Source organism: Sabethes cyaneus, chromosome 3 (assembly GCF_943734655.1).
Source record: "Sabethes cyaneus chromosome 3, idSabCyanKW18_F2, whole genome shotgun sequence".
Lineage (NCBI taxonomy): Eukaryota > Metazoa > Arthropoda > Insecta > Diptera > Culicidae > Sabethes > Sabethes cyaneus.
In genome coordinates, this window is record NC_071355.1 from 164634811 (window position 1) to 164657814 (window position 23004).

The following is a 23004-nucleotide window of genomic DNA, read 5'->3' on the forward strand; positions in this document are numbered from 1 at the left end:
GATACATTCCAAACTTTTGGAATAATATTTATACATCCGTTTTGATTTATTGATTTTGTTAGGCAAAAGGATTTGAGTTACTAAAACAGCTAGCATTGTTATTTATTTGTGGAAGCTATGATGTTGATGAATTCCATCGTAGCCATGGAAGTATATTGAGCCGCCTTTAGATCTTATGTGTCTTTTAAGGTTAAGGTTCTTAGTGATTTTGATTTGAATTTAAAAATCGGGAGAAGAAATATTACAATGAAACAAATTGGATTTTTAAACTAAATATAATATTGAACAAAAACAAAATCAAGTGAATAGAACGTACGAAAAAAATACTACAAAGCAGAGCTTTTTATACTGTTCGAACATAATGAAACTCTCGCAGTCGCGCTAAATTTGTCTCATCCCTACAGGTCTCTGCCCTGATGCCCTGACTGCGTTGGTATCAAAGTCGTCCCTTTTACGGGAGAAGCATTGTTATTACCATGAATTTGCATATATTCGAGACCGAGTTTTCATTTCCGGGCGGGTTCACCGATGGGTGGTCGTGGATTTAGACCACATACGAACGCGTACTGTACACGCGGTAAAACCGACGGATGAAATGAAATTTTGCATATGTGTACTATCCACTATCCAGACAGAATATACATAACATAGCCAGGCGATGACCGACGAATTCCGCTACCAGGATGCAGTAAACTGTGTAGTCTTTGTTTTCTATCCGCAGCGGGGATGAGCTCTGATTGCGATTCCACTTGGTTAATGTGATCATAGATGTAAACAATTTTATGATCAGCTTTTTCATTTTTTATAATGAAATGCTTTCTATTCTCGGAAAGCAATATCCTAACAGGTTCCATGCAACTAACTGTCTGTGTGATTCCAACTAGTTGTTGCTTTAATTTGGTACGATACAGCAGTTTGCCGTATATTAATCGGTTTTGATGTCTGTTCAAAAGGGTTATTCAATGTAACTTGAGCGCTTCCTCAACATTCGTGTTGGATGCATTTCAACAATTTAATGAAATATTATATTTGAGAAGTTTTAGTATTTTCCAATTACAAATATTTTTGAATATTTAAGTATCATTTAGCTAATAAATTTAAACTTTTAGTAAAATATCATACACTACATTTATTTGAAATTAATACAAATATCATTCCAACATGCATGTATGGGTTTTCTGGGCCAGGGAAGGTTCTTATGATGGTTCGAGACCTCTCCCCCCAACAAGAGGAGGTGCTCCCATACAAACCTACACCTATAAAAGCAATTTCTGTCTGTCTGCCCGTATGTTCCTTATAGAATCGAAAACTACTGAACCGATCGGCGTGTAGGGGTTTTTGGGGCCGAGGAAGGTTCTTATGATGGTTAGACAACTTTCCTCCCTCTAAGAAGGGGGGCTGCAATACAAATGAAACACAAATTTCTGCCTGTCTGTCCGTATGTTCCTTATAGAATCTAAAACTACTGAACCGATCGGCGTGAAAATGAGCATGTAGGGATTTTTGGGGCCGGGGAAAGTTCTTATGATGGTAAGAGACCCCTTCCCCATTAAGAGGGTGGGCTGCCATACAAATGAAACACAAATTTCTGCATAACTAGAGAACTAATCGAGCAAATGGAAGCTTTTCTGCTTTTCTGCAGTCGACTACATATGACACGAAGACTTTTTCCTTCTACGGAAATGCTTGTATAGTCGCAGAATAACGACTTAGTGCAGCCAGCCGGTAATTCAGGAAGATCAGATGTGTATATGTTATACAGGATTGGGCCCAAGATCGAGCTTTAACAGGAAATTTATCAGATTTCGAAATCTGATAGTCAACCTGTAAAAACCGACCAGTTAAATAATTTTACAAAATTTTTACAATGTAAATTGAAAATTTAAAATTTAGCAATTTCGCGATTAAACCTTTATGCCAAACACTGTCGAACACTTTTTCTATGTCTAGAAGAGCAACTCCAGTAGAATAACTGTCGGCTTTATCACCTCGTATCATATTAGTAACTCTGAGCAATTGATGAGTAGTGAAATGCCCATGTCGAAAACCAAATATTTATCTGCAAAAAATGAATATTTAATAATTTAATTCTCTTTAATAAACACTATACAAAGGAAAAGTTGGTAAAAAGTTCACGAATTTATAGTGGAAAAATGTAATTTCCAAAAAATTGTCCATCATAATAATCTCAATACTCTACATAACATTATGACGTTAGTAATTTAAAACACAACTATTTTTGTGTGAAAAACAGTGGAAGATTACAGTGAATTAATTTGTTCGCTGACGCATGCATCGGAAAGAAAAAGAATTATAACACAAATTGTGAATTGTGCATAATAAGATAAGATAACATAAAAGCTCTATAATTCCCCAATGAGGGAACATAAAAGACCTAATTGGTGATCATAAAAGACGGAAATATTGACTGTCGATTGACGATTGACTTCCTAACGGCTGCGGTAGTAAGTAGTTGTCTATCATGAAGACAGTTCGCCTTACCGTTGTGCTTTGTTGGCTTTTCGTCAATATTGTAAGAAACACAGAATGTTTCGTTGCGCCGCAATGTTTCGTAGATTTACTAATTCTGTCTTTGTTTTTATCAGATTACAGCAACGCATAGGCAGGCTTCGTTGGAAGTGCTGAGAAAAGTGAATAATGCAATTTCCAGCTTACAGCAAAATCAGAGTGCTATTATTCAGGATGTTGCAAGTGCTCGGCAAGCAGTGAAAGAATCTTTGAGAAATTTTTATTACAGCTCGATTTTCATTAAGGCGAACTCACTGGAACTGGCTATTGGTGAGGAGGAGTTGATGTTACAGTTCGGAGAAACGATTGATGATAAATGGTGTTGGGAAAATAATGTACCGTTGCTAGAAGGATCTATTGGTTGGGTAGGAAACGGTTATAGTGATTGTGTTAAAAAAGTGGACAAAGAGATAATGGATATTGTAGGGAACATTTATTCCAGCTTTCAAGACGTTTTACAAAATATACAAAAATACGACCTACTGGAAGTTTTCCTTCAACGAAACATTATTTCCAATCCACAATCGATAAGTGATGCTATGGATGAGCTCATTATGGCGACAGCTAGTGTTGCATTTGATTATTCCGTTACTATTAGTGAACTGAACAAATTTTTGAACAGTCGCTTGGATGCGTTTAGCGTTTGCCTTGAAAGTGCAAATGATGAATTTAGGCATTTGGTCGTTGACATGCAATCATATACCGCTGAGTGCATGGAAAGTTAAAAGCGAAAAAAAGTCAGAAAGGTTTCTTTTACGCGATATGTGAAGCGATATGCTAAATTTTACCACGCTTTTCCGTTTAAATTCTGAGAATCAAATTGATGTGAAGCAGAACGGTTGAATTGTGATAGTGAATACAAAGGCAAATAAATAAGGAACGAAGCGGATGTGTCTAAAAGTTAAACATTTAGATTAGCGATTATTATGTTATAAAAAAATTCGAATTTCAAAAGCAAAACCTGCAGAAAACTTCGAATAAACTTTATATGTATCCAATTACTGTTCTAATGTGTTGAATATGTTTCTGTTGATGTAGGCGTGTATGTGTATTTGTGTCTATTCTTTACTCTTAAGTTTTTCTTTGCAGATAATGGACCTATTTAAACGTTCTCGATTGCATTAAAATGATTTAATATTAGATTTTATATAGTGCTTTTATAAGTAAATTTTGTATTGTTTATATAATATTATATAACGGGGTCTAAAACTCCTATTGTAAGAATGGTTATCTTCTATCTATTTTAAATATTTTCTAAACATGGAGCAAGTATAGAATTGTCTTCTAAAACAAAAGTTATTTTCTTTTGGAGATCTTGAATGTTTTACGACGAAGCAATTTCCGTTGACTCACTGTTCCTGCTGTTTCACTGTTGACTACTGTCCTCTGCTGCATTTTTCGTATTTACTTTTTGTATTTAAGCTCTAACTTTGTCATTAGCAAATGACATTCATTCATTCGCCAACAAAGTTCATTGAATTATTATCCTCCGTCCATTGAATTCATCCTCCATTTGAGGTTCGCTCAAAAAAATTTTATCGGTCGCAACTGGGGGCGTTGGGAGGGTTAGTGGTCTTCGACATAACGTTAATCTTCAACCGATTCATCTCCTCCAGTGATTTCTTGGCATCGTGGGTTGAGGCCAGGTCCGACCGAAAGACTGCATCCTTCTTGTGATACCTATTGATGAAGATGGCAACTTTCAAGACTATATGGTCACGCCGCACCGTCGGGCGGTCGTAACCAGGGTTGCGTTCGACGCTCTCGCTTTTCTCAAGGAAGAGGATGTTGTAAATGCCAGATCGGCTATATCCGGTGGATACGAAGTACCTCATGATATCCAACTACTTTACTCCGGGGTGGAGCTGCCAGTACGAACAAAGCATCGAGCGTAATTGTTTGGCTATTTTCGGCATGGCTGCTGTAAATCAACTGATAGCACTGTCAATTTTTTTCTGCACACAGCAGGGTTGCTACGATTGGCGACGCATATGTGGATTCTCCACCAAGTGGCACGGTAACTGCATGTAAAATCGCTAGTAAATATAAGTCCATGCGTGCACGGTTTTTTTCAGCTTCATGGACTTTTTACTTGGGTCCTGGGAACTAAAGACCGTATCTGAAGAAACTTTTGTTTTCTTTTTCGACATTTAGAAAAGATTTTTCGGATCGGATAGAAAATAACGTAAAGGTCCCAAAAGTAACAAGACAGGCGATTTGATTTGAGTGACTCCGTTGGCTTTGTACCACTTTAATACATCCTTTGAGCTTTGAATATTGGCACGAAGATAGATCCGGCCAGAAGATCGTAGGGCCCTCGTGTTGCTTCGACAGAGAAGGCAGATGCTTCTGTAAACACTCCTTGAGATGGATCGGCCTGTTTACAGTCCCGGTAGTCACGAACGGTGGACTCCGTTTGCCACATGATGTATTTCTTGGCCAAATCATGTACTTCTTGGCAAACTATGTAAGTTTCTGCATCCTTACTTCCGCCGGAACATCAAACTTGTGCTGGCCGGTGAAGTACAGTTGCCCCGGAAGCTGCCGGAAGTCCGCCTTGACGTGAGTCTCATCATTTATGATGAGAGAATTGAGGATTTTCCAGGCGTTTGCGCAAAATAAATTCGCGACGTTGCTTTTCGGGTGACGCCATTTTTTCCAATTTTTGAGAAACTGATCACGATAAAAATAGAATGTACACAATACACTTTAAACTACTTCTATTCAAATTTTCAAGAGAAAATACTCAGTGGGTAATTTTCTACAGCTTTTCTTCTGGAATACAATATGGCGAAAGACAGGATAGGTCGCTCACTTTTTTATAACTGTTCACTTTTAGCACATGAAATTGGACTAAGTTTGTCGCGGTCCTAAGAAATCTTGTTGAGATGAGGAGACATATCACTTTTTCTGGCGTACTTCCCAAGCACAGATATCAAACTAGTATAAGTCTAAACATCGTAAAGAATCTTCGACATGTTGGGACGAGGGGTTGTCACTTTTTTCTAAAAATAAAAAAATCGAAATTACAGTAAACAGATGGTGTGTTTAGCGTGAAGCAAGGTTATCACGAATAAAATGTGGTCGGTGTTAAATCAAACCGGACCAAGTCGCAAAATTTAAAAAAATTAGTTAATGACAGCAAACGATCAAGAAATTTCTAAGCTACGTTTTACTCTAATCAGACTACATAAATGTTGTAAACAACCAGAGTTATGGGATGATTTCGAACGATTGATAGCTATAAACCATACAAAGCAGCAAACTTTGAATGTGTTTTTTCGAAATCAAAGTTTTGTCACTTGCCACTTTTGTCACTATAACACCGACCATGTTTGAGGATATTTGACCTTGAAACTTTTCGTTAATTTTCACTCATTCGTGATTGAAAAAGAAAATTATAATAGAAACCACATAATTCCTACATATATTATGAGTTGATCGGTATCTAAACCATGAAAATCCATTCGTAATTGGCAGAGCTATTAGCGTTCAAAATCTTTCATATTTTCGTGACGGTAACTAGAATCTAAATTATGAAATGACACTCTGCGGTAAGACGTAGTTCTACGTCAAAACGAAATGTAGCACCTAGGTTTGCTTTATGCTTTTAGTTTTACAGTTATTATTTTGGAATTTATTCAAAGTTTGAAAAAATGATGGAAGAAATTAGAAGGATAAATGGGCTTTTCTTCCGCTCGGGATACAGTTTCTTTCGCTCGGTTGGGTGGTGCTGTTAGATAGAGTCCGTAGGATCGTTTCACTAGCCCCGTAATTGTCCTGTACTTTGCAGTACAGCCGGTTGCGAAGTCAGTCGATAAAGAAGGGTCAAGTCTTAGAGAGACGTTTAAGCTCAAAGCTTTGCTCTTTTGCATCTTAAAAATTAAGCAAGACTTTTTCCTTCTCAAAGAATAATAAACTATGAAAACCATCAAATTTAACAAAATAACTGAAACGTAATTGCGCAAGTAATAAGTAATTTGAAGCAGTTAATTAAGGAATTAATATTTCCCGTTCGAATAACTCTGTGGCTTTATGCACTATCGATAAAGAGTGTGACTGTAACACATTAGACGAACGTCCTCCCCTATGATAGAGGACACCATGAAAGCTAATAAACTTAATGTTTCAATATTGCTCTATAGGAGACTGAGTGGGTACGCAATGATGTCACACATTGTATTAGCACCAAAATAAAGGGTGGGCGCCCCCGCTGCGCTGTGATGACCTGTGGTTGCCTTGCCGGTCGGTAGTGGGCTCATTTGGGACTGATTTATATCAATAGGTGATACGGGGGCATTGGGGATAAACTATTTCGGGCTAAACGGGCCTAGCGATGCAGTTATACAAGAAGAATCTTGTAACATATATCTAAGGAGCAATCTATATAGCGGAAGGCAGTGTGACGCTGGACAGGAGAGTGCCACCTACAGAAGAAACGCGTTACTGTTTATTCGTTCTGTTGATCACTTCTTTTACTATGTGAGCAAGCAAACTGGCAGGATAGGAAACTTAATTGCGAACGTTGCTTGATGGCCAGCACTGGCATTGTTTATTATCGCAGAAAGGATTAAGACATTCCTCGGTCGAAGAAAGAAATGAACTTGTGGACGAAGGTAACCGATTCTTTTTTATATTATGTCGATGATGATGATTTGGGTTGAAATTACCTCTATAATTTTATTCATTTATATTCTTTGTCATGTGTTTTGCCTTATTTAAAGAAAATAAATCGCAGTCTGCTGAAATTTACTAACCTCTGAATTGTGTGGCGTACTAATACGCTAGATAATAACATAAAGGGCCAACGCTTTCGGTTGAGATAAAAGTTTTCCGTTTCAACTTTTTCTCGTAACTTGTTCAAGCGGGTGCATGGTTATTTGTACAACACAGACTACATGATGCACCCACTTGACCTGCATCTTGTTGGTTGAACCCGTCCAGTTTACACCACGAAGTATACAAAATGATTGCGATACTGTTATTAATTTACATTTTCCTTATTTTGTTCTTGAAAACACCTTCTGTTTTTTATTCGCCAGACTTCGCTGTCAGCGGAGCTGCGACAGACAGAACAATTGCGGTGCTAGCAATACGATCCTATTGTTTCAAACAGTATCCCTCAAACGAGATTCGAACATGTGACTTCTGGCTTATTATACCAGTGTCATACCTCGAGGCCAACTGGGAGATTTAATGGGTACATATAAATGTTTATTATGCAGAGTTAAATATATATGCATATGATTATTGAAAACACATTGTAATTGTGTCGTGTTTCTTCCGCCTGTTGATTTTTCATATAGCGTTGCCGCAATAACAAGCGAAACTCTCGGTATAGTACTCTGTATTATACCTTATTGAGCCTTTATATTTCCACTTATCGACACTGTTTCCACTCCAACCATTCAGCGAACGAGGCAAATTAATAATATTTATGTTAGCAACTAAGCCGTACATGTTGTACCTACACTGTACATATCACTGTGGGCACTCATCAACTTTTACTGCAAATAGATATATGTTGCTTTTGATAGCTGGACGGGAATATGACATCGAGGTTCGCGAATTACGGTGGTTCAAACGATTAGCTACAATACAATTTAAGCATTTCAAAGCCGCAACAATTGCCCGATGCACAGGTAAATCGGAGATTACGGTTGATAACTAGTGAGACTAATTTATAATTAATTTATGTTTAACAGACACTCAGAACGTTTTTGCTAAACTATAACAGATTATATTTTAAGAGCGTTTCTAGATGTTTGTTTTATTTCCGGTAAACGCATCTAAATTTAGAAGGATGAACCAGTCTAATGTACGCTGCGTTCATTTTAAATTGCAGGTAATCCTTTCATTTCCTTAATTGAATAGTATCGGATTAAAAGGTGTTTCACATGTCATCGAACGCATCTATAAGTTCAATCGAAACGACACATACGGAACCAACGGCACTGAATTGAAATAATTTGTTGCGAGACATTCAACCGAAATACCGATAAACTGACGATTCATAGTTTCGCAACTAAACGGCAGTTATTGTCCAAAAAATTTTCAAAGCAAGGATCTAGGCTCAACGTTATTGAAAAAAGTTTTCTAATTACAAAAATGTTCTGTTATTGTGACTTGTGACCGAAACCGATTACGGTCTATAGCCCTGCAAATGACTGACAGAATCCACAGCGTATTTCCCCAGCGGCATTTTCATTTTGGCTCGTGTAACGGACTTATGCTGAATTTCATGATACGCCTAACCTACACGTGTGGCATTTATGTGCGTTTGTTGCTTTGCCTGTGCCACTATGAAATTGACGTCACCACCACCTTCGGCAGGAGTAGTCATTTCCCGCCGTGTTAGACGCGTCCGTTCGTATAATGAGAAATTAATTCTCTACGGTTTTCCGCTTTAGATCGACTTTTGCCTGCCAGGCGTTCCGCTTTGTCCCACGTACGGAAGGTTTATTACCCGCCAACAAATATTAGACTAATTAGTTTCATCGACTTTCCTTCCTAGAACCAACAATGGAAAGTTGGCCATTCGATTTTATACCTAGCTAACTTTGTCTCTATGTTTTAAATTGCACTTTAAATTAAACATTCAAACAAAAAAAGCAATGCCTAGGTGCTACATTTCGTTATCAAAACTTGCCCTTTGGTTTTTGTACGACAGACTTCGCTGCCAGCTGTTAGAGTACAGGACAATCGCAGGGCCAGTTGCTACGATCCTATTGACTCTAACAGCCTCGCCCAGCCGAGATTCGAACACATGACGACTGCATCATCATACCTCGAGGCCAACCGGGAGGCACAAACATTCAAACACTAATTTTTATTTGTAAAATTTGTATAGGAAAAAGAATTCACTAACCTTAACAATGTGAGGATCATCTAAATTCAGCTCGATATGTCTATCGAATGTATGTTCAACACGCGGCCGATTATCGTTCTCATCCAGTACGACAATTTCGATGGTTCGGTTCAATTGCTGCGAAGTGGCATTTTCGTTCATCTGAATCGAACACTGAACGCCGACACGCAGCAGAGGGCCCGGCAGAGGTGAATCGTGGTCGAGTAATGCGTTGCTATAGATGGACCCGTTGCTTTCGGACAGATAGTCGGTGGCGTTACTCAGACTGTAAGTGACCGATTGCGTGCGACATAGCTGTTGATACAGTGCTGGCCCAAGCGAACCGATTTCGAATCCAATCGGTTCATTTTCTCGGATTTTGTATGTAGCAGATTCCCAGAAACAAATATTGTCTAAATGGTCCTCGCAGAAGCTTGGCAGTTGGCCTTCGGCTAGCGATACGGGCGTAATGGTCAAACTGAGTCGCAATTTGTTTTGACGACTTTTAGCGGAAATGATAAATTCTGTGACATTTGTTTGTTGATTGAAAAATTGAGAATCAATCCAAACGTCTCCGGAATCCGCATCGATTTTCAGATAGTGTTCGGTTGGACTTTCGATTGAATAGCTGTATCGTTCGGTTCGATATTTCTGTGGCGGGGACAAGTTCAGCAGCGGATGTGCACGTAACATGATGTAGGATTCTCTGGAAGTCGGGATGCTGAGATGAAGTCGAGATGTTGGGTAATAAATGTCATGATCTGAAAAGGAGAGAAAATGAATGGTATGAGGAACAATATGTGACCCTAGTGGGAGGTACTGCAGCAATGGTGCTAGAAAGTATTGCATCTACATTTTTTATATAATCTAAATAAACATTGCATCCTACCAATATTCTCGTCATTTTTCACATTTGAAGAACAAGGTTTCCAGTTTAACTTTGTTTTAAAGTGAACAAAATTCATTCTTTTTGTCTAAAATTGTCAACCGTCGATTAGTTTATTTGAAATACTAGCAACCAATAATTATCTAATTTATTGACTTTGTTTCAGTCTATTATTATTAATTTACTATTGTCTTAGTTGTGTATACGTTATGACAGAGTATTATTTCAAATTTGCATCAATTTAGGGTAATTGGAAAATAATAATAATTAAGGATATGGAGTTTTGATTAATTAAGAAAATTGTACCATTCCGACAATCATAAATCAAGTTCCCCAGAGCGTAAGAGAGTGGAAGAAGGTGAGAAAGACAGTAAGAGAAACAGCAATACAATTACATACTGCAAAAGAAGGAAATGACATAAATAAACTGAGAGGAGGCGCCCAACACAGCTCTGGTTTTTTAGCTAGCGCCTCCTTGTGGCATACCCAGTAATGCTCTAATCTTGATCCAGATGGAATTCTAAAGGCGGACGCCATATATTCCTGCAGCAATACCATAGCGGAAAAATTTTCGGAACACTTTGAGTTTTATAAGTGTTCCAGAATCCATCCCAAATGTCCCAGAAATTCTACTTTTTTGCCAATTATTTATCGCGAGCATTCAGCTGAATTTATTATGACAGATATGACAGATGAGATATGTGAGAAAGGTGGGTTAAGATAAGATGTGTTAGGTTACCTACCTCAATTCATTATTTTTTATATGAACTACACTTTACTTAACAACCAAATGACAAAAAAAAAATATAAACCATGAAGATTATGATAATGTCACAGCATGATAAATTGAGCATGGAATTCTAAAAAAGGCTTTTCAGAAACAATTTTTGAGCTTTTAACAATTACTGCAACAAATTGTTAAAATTTTTCAACAAAGAGTTTCCAACATACAATTTTTGTGCCGGAAAAAACTGCTCGATTTTTTTTATATTCCTCTTTGTAACGTTGAAGGGTTAATTAACTAAACCCATGGGTATAATATGAGTCACCAAGCAGTTTGTTTTTAAATTTGGGAAGCCACAAGCAAGCTGCTTTTTATCTTTGCGGGGGGAAAACCGGTTTTCGGTTAGGAATGATAAACAAAACCCATAACCCTAATCTGTTCGCAAATATGGTTATCATTGATAGCAAATTAAATTATTTTTAATTTATGGTGAAATCATTAGAATCAATTCACTGACTGACACCGATGAAGAGCTAAAAGAGCTAAGAGTTAACTAAATTAAATTTAACTAAATTTTAAACAAGAAAAAATTTGGAAAAATTCCATTTAGTTCCTGAAGACGCTCTAAAATAATTTATAAATATTCTAACTAATTATTTCTTCTAGTCTTATTATTGTGTTGAAATTCTATGTAGCACCTTTGGCAGCTTAAACGTTCAGTTGTGATATATTCGTGCAAGTGAAATAATCAAACGATTTGAAAATCTTATACATATTAAGGACTATTAAGAATTCTGGAGTATTGTAGTTTAGTATGGAACCTTTGTAATGCCTTACATAAAGAATACATTGAATTTCTAGAAACAATTTCTTCTCTACGCGCTTCGAAAACTTAATTGCATTGTATTTCCTTTGCCATCCTATGAACCGCATTGCAAGGTGATTCAAATAAAAGTACTTTAAGAACATTACAAAAACGAAATTTATATCAATTAAGACTATAAGCCCCTTGGCTGTAATATAAGAATTCAAAAAAGGATTTTTGAAAAATTCTTAAAGAAACAATCATGTTGACGTTGCTACGTGCATTGCTAGTGTCTATTTCTTTGACGAATAAATAAATAAATAGGGTAAGGGCACTATAATCCGACCTATGAAATCAACCCATGGCTAACAAATTGCAATATATCGTCCAAATAGCGCTGTTTTTTCGAAAATATGATAGAATAGTAGAAAAGGATGTGTATTCAGTTAACATTCAAAAGGAAATAAGTGTACGATGTATATTTTTTACTCATTTTCTCGTTTCAATTCAATATCCCATTGGGCTAATTTCGACCCTTGCGTGTTCTAATATTCGACCTAAATACAAAGTAATGTATTTTCAAAGTTGAGGGTCGTTTAAATTGATGAATTTAGTGCAAGAGAATAACTACAACATTTCTGTAATATCTGTGGTACTATATCATTGGTATTATGTTTTAAAAACTAAACCGTAAACCTTTTTTGTAAACTATTTCGATTACCCATCTCCTTTGAATGAATAAATGGAAAATGTTTGAAATGAAATGCCGGGAAACGCCTGAAATCATACAATTACTTTCGGATCTGGCTACTTTTCACTTCCATGGCTTTTGAACGATGGGTCAAAAATGAAACAAGCGCATTTGAAAGCATACAGAAGGCTGTTCCGACCGGTCGAAATCTAGAACACAAACAGTTTCGCGATTCAATTTTCGAACGTTTGTAAACATCTTTAATTACAGCATAAAAACAAATATGTACATACACACTGCAGCAAAAGAAAATTTGACAGAAATATTGCCTTTTCTTTGTATAATAACATATTGCAAGAGTTCAGTGTCTATCTATACACAATTTATTTAATTTTTAATTCCGTATCCGTTTTCACTAGACGAAAAGAAAACACTCGAACTCCAGTTCCAGCTTAAAAAACTTGATGATTTGGACATACATACCCAAATTTTGGAGGGGTATTGAAAAATCTCTGGCAATATAACAACCTTGACAATATTCTAAAGAACAGCTTTACTCTACCTTTTCCTTAGGAATTTATTTGATGAATGTTTCAGCAATGGTGCAAAAACTAGCACAGGGTCGAAAACTAGATCCCTTACCCTATCAAATATGATGCTTGATTAAGCTGAATTAAAGCTTGAACAATGGTTCTATCCTAGTTAAGGCATGAGAATTTCATTATCATCATCTCACTGAGGAAGTGCGCAGAGCTTTTCTTTACTTTTCACGACAAACAACCTTTCGTTAACATGTAGGTAAGGTATCGAATCATTTCCAGTAAATTAATACCTTAATGTTTTTTCGTCAGTCCGAAGCATTGTTGCGTTGTTCTGAAGCTCAAACATAGAGCTAACCAGTATTATGCTCGTGATCTCATACAGTCAGTTTGGCTAATGGAATTGTTGACAGCTAATATGTTGGTGAATTCTTCGAATGTGATCCGACATTCAGCGATACTAGTAGATACTGCAGATAGAAAACACTACAATATATCGATATAGGCAAACAACTATCAAGTTTACGACCTGTTCTACCGAAAGAAACGCTAGAGGAGTTTATTGAATACGAGTATGGAAGCGCCTCATCAAGGTAGCGAAATGAGTTATTTCTAGCACAATGATGGTTGCTAGCACACACTGTGTTTAAACACACAAAAAACTACATAAACCTAGTCGCATACTTCTAGATGGCATCCAACGATAGAACGTAAAAATAAGATCGACAAAGTGAAAGCGAAACGCTTGGCACCTGCATGATATCAGACACTGTAAAGTACACAAAACGCTATACTCAAACAGCATTAGGGCGTACGTGGTGCAAGGATAATTAAATCAAGTTTTAGCGCCCGTCAAAACAAACCCACCTTCACAAGGTACGTACATCCTGTATAGGAAAAGATAATGGCACCCTTTGCAGCAGCTAGAGCCGAGGTTCCAACGGATATTGTCAAAGCAACCACTCCCTAGGCTGTCGTGACTGAAATCAAGCGAGCTAACTTTCCCGGGCTGCATGTGAGATAAACGAATGTGATGGCATAATGTCAACGTTTTTAGCTATTTCCAATGTCGTCATACCGACAACATGGGGATGGTTTCGCTACCCACACAAATTTTTAGAACTATTTTTTTGTTGGTAATTATCCCTTTCTAGAGCAGAAAAAAGTTTTCCGACCCTATTTTGAAATGTGATGCAACATCCTATTGAAACGACCTTTAGGTAATCAATATCATTAATATCCATCCAATGTATTCATGTGTGTATAACATGCTTTTATTTACCTTGTTCCAATTCGCGGATGCCATAGCTTGGCAAAGGGAAGCGAACTACGAACCTAGTAAGGTAAATAAGATGCAAATTTGCATCTGACCTTATCTAATTTTCCGCACTTTCCCCTTTACGACTAGTCCCGCTCTGTTGGATACTATAAAACACCTTTGATTTCATTACTGTCATCTACCGTTCCCACCGGAAAGAAAATCGTTATAACAAATTAAATGTATGGTTTTTGCATATTTACTTACAATTTAAACGCAAATCTTCAACTTCGAATTAAACGCAATCTTGTCAAAATACGAAACGATTCAACAAAATTCAACTGTCTATCACTTGGAAGCAAAATAAATAGCTCTAAAATTGGATTTGACTATTTCTGAAAAACAGGAGGCTAATTCAACGTATTCAAATTACGTTCGTTCAGCTTTCGTTACATATTTACATGTAACTCTCTGACTTTCCTCCATAGTAAACTTATTTATGTCCAAATTAAAATAAATTCCTTTCGTAACACATACAATTTATTTCAATGTATATATAATAGCATTTGAAAGCAAAAATTGGATCATTTTTCTACTCAGTATTATTTATGACCATGGTAGCGCCTATTCAAAGTGATTAACAGTATTGCAATTCCCATACCTAATATTACGTCGAATTTATTGCCTTAACCAGCATCGCGAATGGGAGACGGTTTCATGTGGCATTAAATCATCAACACATAAAGTTGATGTAATTTTTAAGGGAATAACTTACATTCAGGAGTTAGAGAATTAAATTATTGTTTTCAATGCCTCGTTTCAAAGTGTTAAATTTCTGAATGGTAAAAAATAAACAAAAGCACTTCGATCTTCCGTTTATAACAGTCAAGTCAGAAGGTGCGTTAAGATGTGTTTAGCGAAAAAAAAATCCGGAGCAATTTATCATCACCGATTAACATTGTCGCTTCCGTTTCAAGTTACCCCGCATTTCAGCTTGCCCCGGTGTACCTTACTAATTTTATACCGTTTTTAAAATTTATAAGATTCTGAACAACGCACATAAGAAGGGCTCTATATAAAGTAGCGGCCAAAATTGCCGAATGTAAAATTTCACATTTTAGCATGTGCTTAAACGCGGTTTTGTAGTAAATTGTCTATATTTTTGTGATCCGTGAATAAAATTTTGAAAGAAAAAAAATATCATGTAGAAATAAGCCGTCAAAGTTGCCCATTTCAAAAGTTTGAAAAATGAGTCATTTTGAAAAAGTCAAAAAATTAAATAGTTGTCGCGGATGTAAATATTATTGTTATATATCATTTTAAAACTGATATTTTAGCCTATTAAAAAATGAAATGAAAACAAATTTAAACTCAATGTGGTGCGCCATAGGCTACTTATAATAAAAATGAAATTTTCACAAACTTTAATCAAAAAAACAACTCTTGTCGCCTCTTGTCGCCGCAGTTTCTAACAGTGCGTCTGAAAGCTTGAAGTATGTTGTATCAAAACCTGAATTAAAAGTTTGCTATAATTTGACGTTTTCCGAAAAAAAATAATTTTAAAATTGTCATATTTTTCGCAAGTCTTTGAAATTTTAAGTACTCTTTCAACAAATTTGATTATCTTTGTTAGTAAATTTATTTAGTACCTGAAGAGAGTTTCAATGAGAAAATGGGAGAATCCCCGCGAGAAAGAAAATTTTTTTTTGTCAAGCAAATATTTATATCGGTAACATTTGATCATTTTTCCCCAAATCACCCTAAATATGAGTTCTTATATGTTTAAATCATTTCTTTTGTTACAAATATAATCTAGAATCAATTTGAAACTAAAAAATAATTTTGGCCAAAAATCGCAATTTTCCGACTATTGTGCAACGTATTGGGGTTTTCGCAGAAACTAAACAACGTCTTAGAATTAACATTTTTTGCTCTGTTGCAGGGTTTGTTGTTTGAAGAAGACTTTCATTAACTTTTAAGTTCTGTAAACGAAACGCAGCCTGAGCTGAGAAAAAGAAACTAAAAAGGTGGTCAAAAAAATCGACGGCTAACGTATCCATTAAAAAAATTGACTTTTTTCAGATGGGGATAAAAAACTAAGACAGCTAATTAAGTTTGATAAATTTCTGATGGAAGGTAATTATATTAGCTTACTTGTAAAAAAAATTCTACAGCTCTATCAGTCGAACTCTAACCGTGATGGCGAAAACAGAGGAGCTACTCCGTTCAGACGTGTGCGCGTTCAAAGAATGGTACCCCGCCGCGTCGAAAACGGACATCATGCGACACTTTGTGGATGTCGGGTACGCCCGTTCCGGCATCGACAACATCCTGGCACTATTGGACAACAATCAGAGCATCGAAAGAAAGCTCGGTTCCGAACGGCCGACGGCCTTGAGCGACAAGAAGCTCCAAAGGATGCTGAAGAGGAAGACCGAGAGAAAAGTGGTTACATCACTGCGTGGGCTTGTCCGGGAGGTCGGTGCAACCGACCAAACAGTGAAAAAGTACCTGGCGAACATGGACATACATGTTAGGAAGCGGCTATTCATACTAAAGTCCTGAAATCTACAATATAATCAAATTTGAACATTTCTATGTAAAAACGGCTAACGACGCATCTTTCCGCCTGGGGGCGAAAATATAGTACATACTTACGGGGGGCGAAGATTAAATTATTTCTGAAGATTTCAAACGCTTAATTCCAATAATGAGACTCCAAATCCAAACTAAGCTAGCTAAACTCTCAAAATTCATTGGAAATTGGGTTCTAGGGAGCGAAATATAATACATTTACTCTAGACATACATATACTGAGAAATTATCAAATAATTATTGTTGTAGTAGAAAGGTCAGGTAACATCGTTAGGTAGATTACCAATACCATACCACCAATATCATAGGTGTGAATTGTGCACTCTTATGTAGGTAAAAAAATGTATCCTCTTCTGTTCGGATTGAGTGCCTATAAACCGTTATCGTTCACAGCGATTTAGCATAGTTTTTCAACTTGCTAAAATTAAAGAATTTAAAGTTCGTGCTGTTAGCTTCTGGATACAAAGTATGGAGATGAATCAAGGAAAAAAAATCAACGGTAATTTTGCGTTGCTCAGTCGTTGGGAGTCAGAGCTGGTACTGACTCTTGAACACTTGAAGTTAAGCAACCAGAAAACAATGCCGCACCTTCCTGGAGGATCGCATTCGTCGACTGCATCGAAGCGAATAAGCCTAATTCCAATAGAAAGGTTGACCGGTAACCGCGCCGAATGTGGCAGTACTGATTCCGGAAATTCCAGGATCGCACATCCTGTGTTTTCGAAAGGTTTGGATCAAAAGTTAATAGAGTCAAGTTTTACTAAACGGTTCCAACCAGAGATGGACCGAGTTTTACATAGATCGGCTTCACGAAGGGAGAAATTTTTCGCCGATCGGATGTCGCCTCAACAGGCTGCTGCTGGCCGTAAGGATTCGGATTTAGGACAGTTTTCGATGAAGATCGCCGAAACAGAGGTGCAATTCATGCATACAGAGAATGCACGCCTGCATGCCTTGCAAACTAAGTTGGTGATTAATGTATTGAAGTTAGAATCATTATGGTTAAAGAGAGCTGCGACGGCTGAAGAACTGCAAGACTTAAGATGTTACTGTGGATTTCAACCGAATGAATCGACAACAGGAAACGGTAATCGTCAACATTAGAATTACTACTGTAACCAGCTACGGCTAATTAAATAAGTAAAGAGTGACTTAAGATAAGAATATAAAATTTTAAACATTAGAATTGCTATTGTAACCATTTGCGGAAATTTAGAAAACCCCAAGATAAGAGTAAAAAAATGAGGAATAATGCTATCGAATACATGATCTAATATTATCAAACTGCCCTATTTATTTATTAACAAGCCTTTGCATATTATATCAAATTTTATTGTGTTCGAGAGGGAATAACAACGGTCTTCTAGTAGCATAGAGCAGGACGATTGCCGTTCCAATAATTCCTCTTGGTCCTGGGTTACTCAGTGCAGGCAAGTCGGCCTCAACCTGGTCGAAGTCGATCCTCCCAACTGTCACCACAAACTGTGTACAAAGAGAATTCTGGTTCATTCGCCGACGTCACACAGTGGGACCATGCTGGAAAAAGTCGGTCAAAAGTATTTTCTCGCTTTTCCTGACGTTTTCGAGGTTAGGTGTCTTAAGAGAAGTTCCACAAAAAGTATGCTGCATCTAATGACATTTTTATATAATTAGATATTAAGGGGATAACAAATTTGAAAAAATTAATTTCGGAAAACCGTACTCGTGCATTATCTGCCATAGCTGTTCGCGTTCAACTGTATCGTATGCTGCTCTGAAATCCATGAAAATATAATGCGTGGACACGTTGTTTTTTTTTGTTAGATTATAGTCAATTTAACAGCTTGGGTCATACGTGACTTCTGCGGGGTTGGGATTTGAACCCGGGTCCTCAGCGTGAGAGGCGTGAATGCTAACCACTACACCGGGAATGACCCGTGTGGGCAAGTTGTACTCTCAACATTTCTGAAGGATTTGTCGAAGAGTAAAAATTTGATCCGTAGTACATCCGTACATTTTTAGTAACTTATATAAAAAGCTCAGTTTACCATTAATACATATTTAACAAACAAAAACACATTACAACATTCGCTTAAGTCGATTCTTAAAAGTAATACTGGATAAATTAAAGTCAAATAGTTCAAACGCGTGGTTAAAGAAAGATGTCACTCATCGCCCTAACGGGTTCGTTTTGGCCATAATCGGTTCGGTGAAATGCAAGGGGCAGAAAATTTCGTAATCTTAGTGTTCTAGAAGGCACATTTAAATTGATTTGTGAAAGTATATTTGGAGCATCTATTTCACCAACTAAAAGTTTTCCTACGAAAACAGCTTTGACTATATTTTGCCTTTTTTCAAGTGTGTCAATTGCCAATAATCGACAACGGTCAACATTGGATGGCAGATGGTTAGGATCTCGTCACGGCAGAAACCTGAGAGCGTAACGTAGAAACCTAGCTTGTACTGCTTTAATACGGTTGGTTCAAATTTTAGTATACGGACTCCAAATTACAGCTGATGTCTCCAAAGTGGAACGGACTAGTGAAAAGTACAACGACCGTAGGTGATGTATAATGATGCTTAAAAGAGAGTTGTAAGTCTAGTCATACGCCCAAGTCTTTAGTTACTGTTACTTCTTCGAGTATTTCTCCAGATACTGTTTAGTTCCATAATAATAGGTTTTCAATAAACTCTAACTATGCCATTTTTAGGTCCCACTTGCCCAGGGGTACCTTACGCCAGTTTATGCGAATAAACAGACTGTTTGTTGACGTTTATTCTCATAATTTGGCGTAAAGCTATTGAAAAACAGGTTACTGTGCTGGTTGATTATGCGGGGAGTTACGTCAACTATGAGACCATTAGCAGAGTAGTTCTATTTTCCCAAATTTTTCGAATATTTTCGAACAAACATATGGGCCATTCCACGGGAAATTTACAGTCAAAATTTTTTTTCTCTTCAGAATATTTTTTTTACGTTCTTTGTTCGAAAAAAATCGACACGTATTTTCGTATTTCGATGTTACTGTTGGAATTCGCAAGATATGATTTTTTAAAGTATTGTAATTCGAAAAAAATATTATTTTTTAAATGTTGATTGTAAACATAGTTTGTAATATCAAAAAATGACTTTCCACCAGATGTGTTCACTATTCCACAAGCTTTCGAAATTGGTATACCATACCTCCTCTCGATTGTTTTTCAATAGTTAAATAGTGTATTTTTATAAACAATTGCAATTTTTTCAAAGTTGGAACTTTTTCTTGATTTTTTTTTATTTTAAAATATTTGTTGATCTTTCTCGAAGAAGCATGCAAAATTTGGAAATGGAGAAATGAAAACTCTGGAAGTTATGACTTTTTATGTCTCAATGCGTGTGTTAATGTGAAACGAGCGGTTTTGCTCAATCGATGTTCTAACCCACGGGCAGCTTCATAACGAGGCCGCCTTTGATGCTATTACGGTACCGTGTCGTTGAAGCGCGCGTGTTCGTCCGCTCGTTTGCATTAACGTGCGCGCTTCGATATAAAAATTCATAGCTTCTAGAGTTTTCATTTCTCCATTTCCAAATTTTGCATGCTTCTTCAGGAAAGATCAACAAATATATTAAAATTAAAAAAATCGAGAAAAAAAATTAACTATTGAAAAACAATCGAGAGGAGGTATGATAAACCAATTTTGAAAGCTTGTGGAATAGTGAACACATCTGGTAGAAAGTCATTTTTTGATATTACAAACTATGTTTACAATCAGCATTTAAAAAATAATAATTTTTTCGAATTACAATACTTTAAAAAATCATATCTTGCGAATTCCAACAGTAACATCGAAATACAAAAATACGTGTCGATTTTTTTCGAACAAAGAACGTAAAAAAAATGTTCCGGAGAGAAAAAAAATTTTGACTGTAAATTTCCCGTGGAATGACCCATATGTTGTTTGAGTTTTGGGTATGTATATTACACAACTAAGGATATATAGGTCCGAAAAAGCACATTTTGGTCATTATGGCTTTTACGTCAGCTATGAATCTATGGGCAGTATGATCCCTTAATTTTTCAAAATGACCTGAGAAACTCTCTTCAGCGCAAGTTTTCTTAACGATTAATTAGATGAAAACGCCAGCAACCGATTCATGCAAACCAGATCCGTTCAAGTGCATCGCCGTATTAAGTCCAGAGGGTAGACAAAGAAAATGTTGCTCAATGATGCTTAAGTCCTTTGAAAAGTTAAGCGAGATTTCTTTTCAGCATTCATTAAATTCATCTGGATACGGGTGCAACCCGTTGTGTGCGCTTAGTTAATTTGCCTTAATTAAAATCGGTGCTCAAAAAGTTGGGATAGGATCGTAACAACTGGCCCTGCAATTGTCCTGCACTCTAACAGCTGGCTGCGAAGTCTGTCGTATAAAAACACAAGGTCAAGTTTCGATAACGGAATGTAGCACCTAGGCTTTGCTTTGCTTTGCTTGCTCAAAAAGTTTTGAATTTAAAAAATCACAATCTCAAGGACTAAATAAAAGGAATGTGTCAGTAAACTTTTAGTAAAGCCCCCTATTTGGCTTCGAAGTATGACACTGTGAAACAAGTCAGCCGTCGTATGTTCGATCCTCGGCTGAGAGAGACTGTTATAGACAACAAGATCGTAGCACCATTTCCGCAATTGTCTTGTACTCTAGCAGCTGGCTGTGAAGTCTGTTGAACAAAAACAAAAGGTCAAGTTTCGAAAATTGTATTGCTTTTGTTAGTGAACTGATAAGCATAAAATCAGAACATTAGGTAGTAGTATTATGTGTTGTTTCAAATGAAAAGGTGCATGCAATAACTCCGCCGTTAGCCTCCAGTTAATAAAATATGTGCATAATTTAAATTCCTTGAGGATATGCGAACAACAGTGTATAGAAGCTTGCCTCGACTGTACCCTACATAGAAAGGACACGTTCACCGGATTGTGCCATTGAGTTAGTTTACAACGTGTAATCCAAGCTGTGTTATCGAATGAGAGCACCATCTACCTTTTCATAATATCACTGAAGATTGCTTAGGGTTTCGAGCTACAGTTTATCATTCATTCATTGAAAAAATCATCTGATTTCGAATTAATTTAGCACAAGTTTCATGTCGATTCGAAAAGATAAAGAGAAGCTACAGTCGATGGTACAACCACGGCGTGTTTTATATTTTGCGATTGCGGCAATAAATTTCTAAAGCCTGTTAACATTGTTAACATTAACTAGCAACAAAATTAACAAATCATCTGTAGGCACGTAAAGTTTTTTGTGGTAGATGCAATACAAACAATTATCTGACTCAACTCAATCATATATGCTAGTACTGAGTGGTCTACTACGTCTAATTGACTAGAAAATTGAAATTTAACGATCGTTTACTTTTGGCGATCTCAGTTGGTTGGACGCCCTCAAACTGTCGTTAAATTTATTTCGGTGAGGTACCATGAAATATCCATGTATGAACAATCCACATATGATTAGGATATGACAGTGCTACGGCGATATTAGCCGAAGCAACCACAAAAACGGAATCATATAATTCCATAAATAATAGCAATAATTATTATTCAGTACAGCCAACATAAAAAACTTCATTTTATTAAATTAAATTCACTTAAAATAGAAACTTTTATTCAACAAACATTTCATTAGACTGTACTGCCCCATACATAGTTGCATCTGAAGTCGAGTGATTGGTTTATTTTGCGAGTGTCAGAGATAGTCTAATTCATTTAACATGTACAACATATCAAGCGATAACAGGGCAGCAGAGACACAGGCATCGAAACAATATCGAACACTTGTGCCATGATGTGAGAGTTGCAAATCGATCTGAGTGGCAGTTTTTCCCAGTTTAGCCAATTGGTCAATTACTGTGTGCTGCTGCCAATATCAATCCCTAGAATTGGAACTTGATTGATAACTCTGAATCGTGTTGTTTAGCATGCCTGAATGCGTGCATTTGCGGTAATCAAGAAGTAATTGTGGGTTTTTTGTATACTCCGAAACAATACCGGCTATCTGTTACGTGTAAGTATTATTATTGAAGAATTCTATATCCCTGTGCCTTGCTATATGAGACAATACATTTATATGAACCAAGTTCTTTTTTATTATTTCATTTTATGCGCAATAACACGA

At 36.7% G+C, this 23004-nt stretch overlaps 1 protein-coding gene across 1 annotated transcript in view; it reads right to left on the reverse strand.

The window, feature by feature from the left end:
• Positions 1-23004, reverse strand: part of LOC128740361 (uncharacterized) — a 42332-nt gene that overhangs the window by 16520 nt on the left and 2808 nt on the right. The window contains exon 2 of the mRNA XM_053835899.1: positions 9398-10137. Within this exon, the coding sequence (XP_053691874.1) occupies positions 9398-10137 (740 nt within the window). The remainder of the gene's footprint in view (positions 1-9397; positions 10138-23004) is intronic.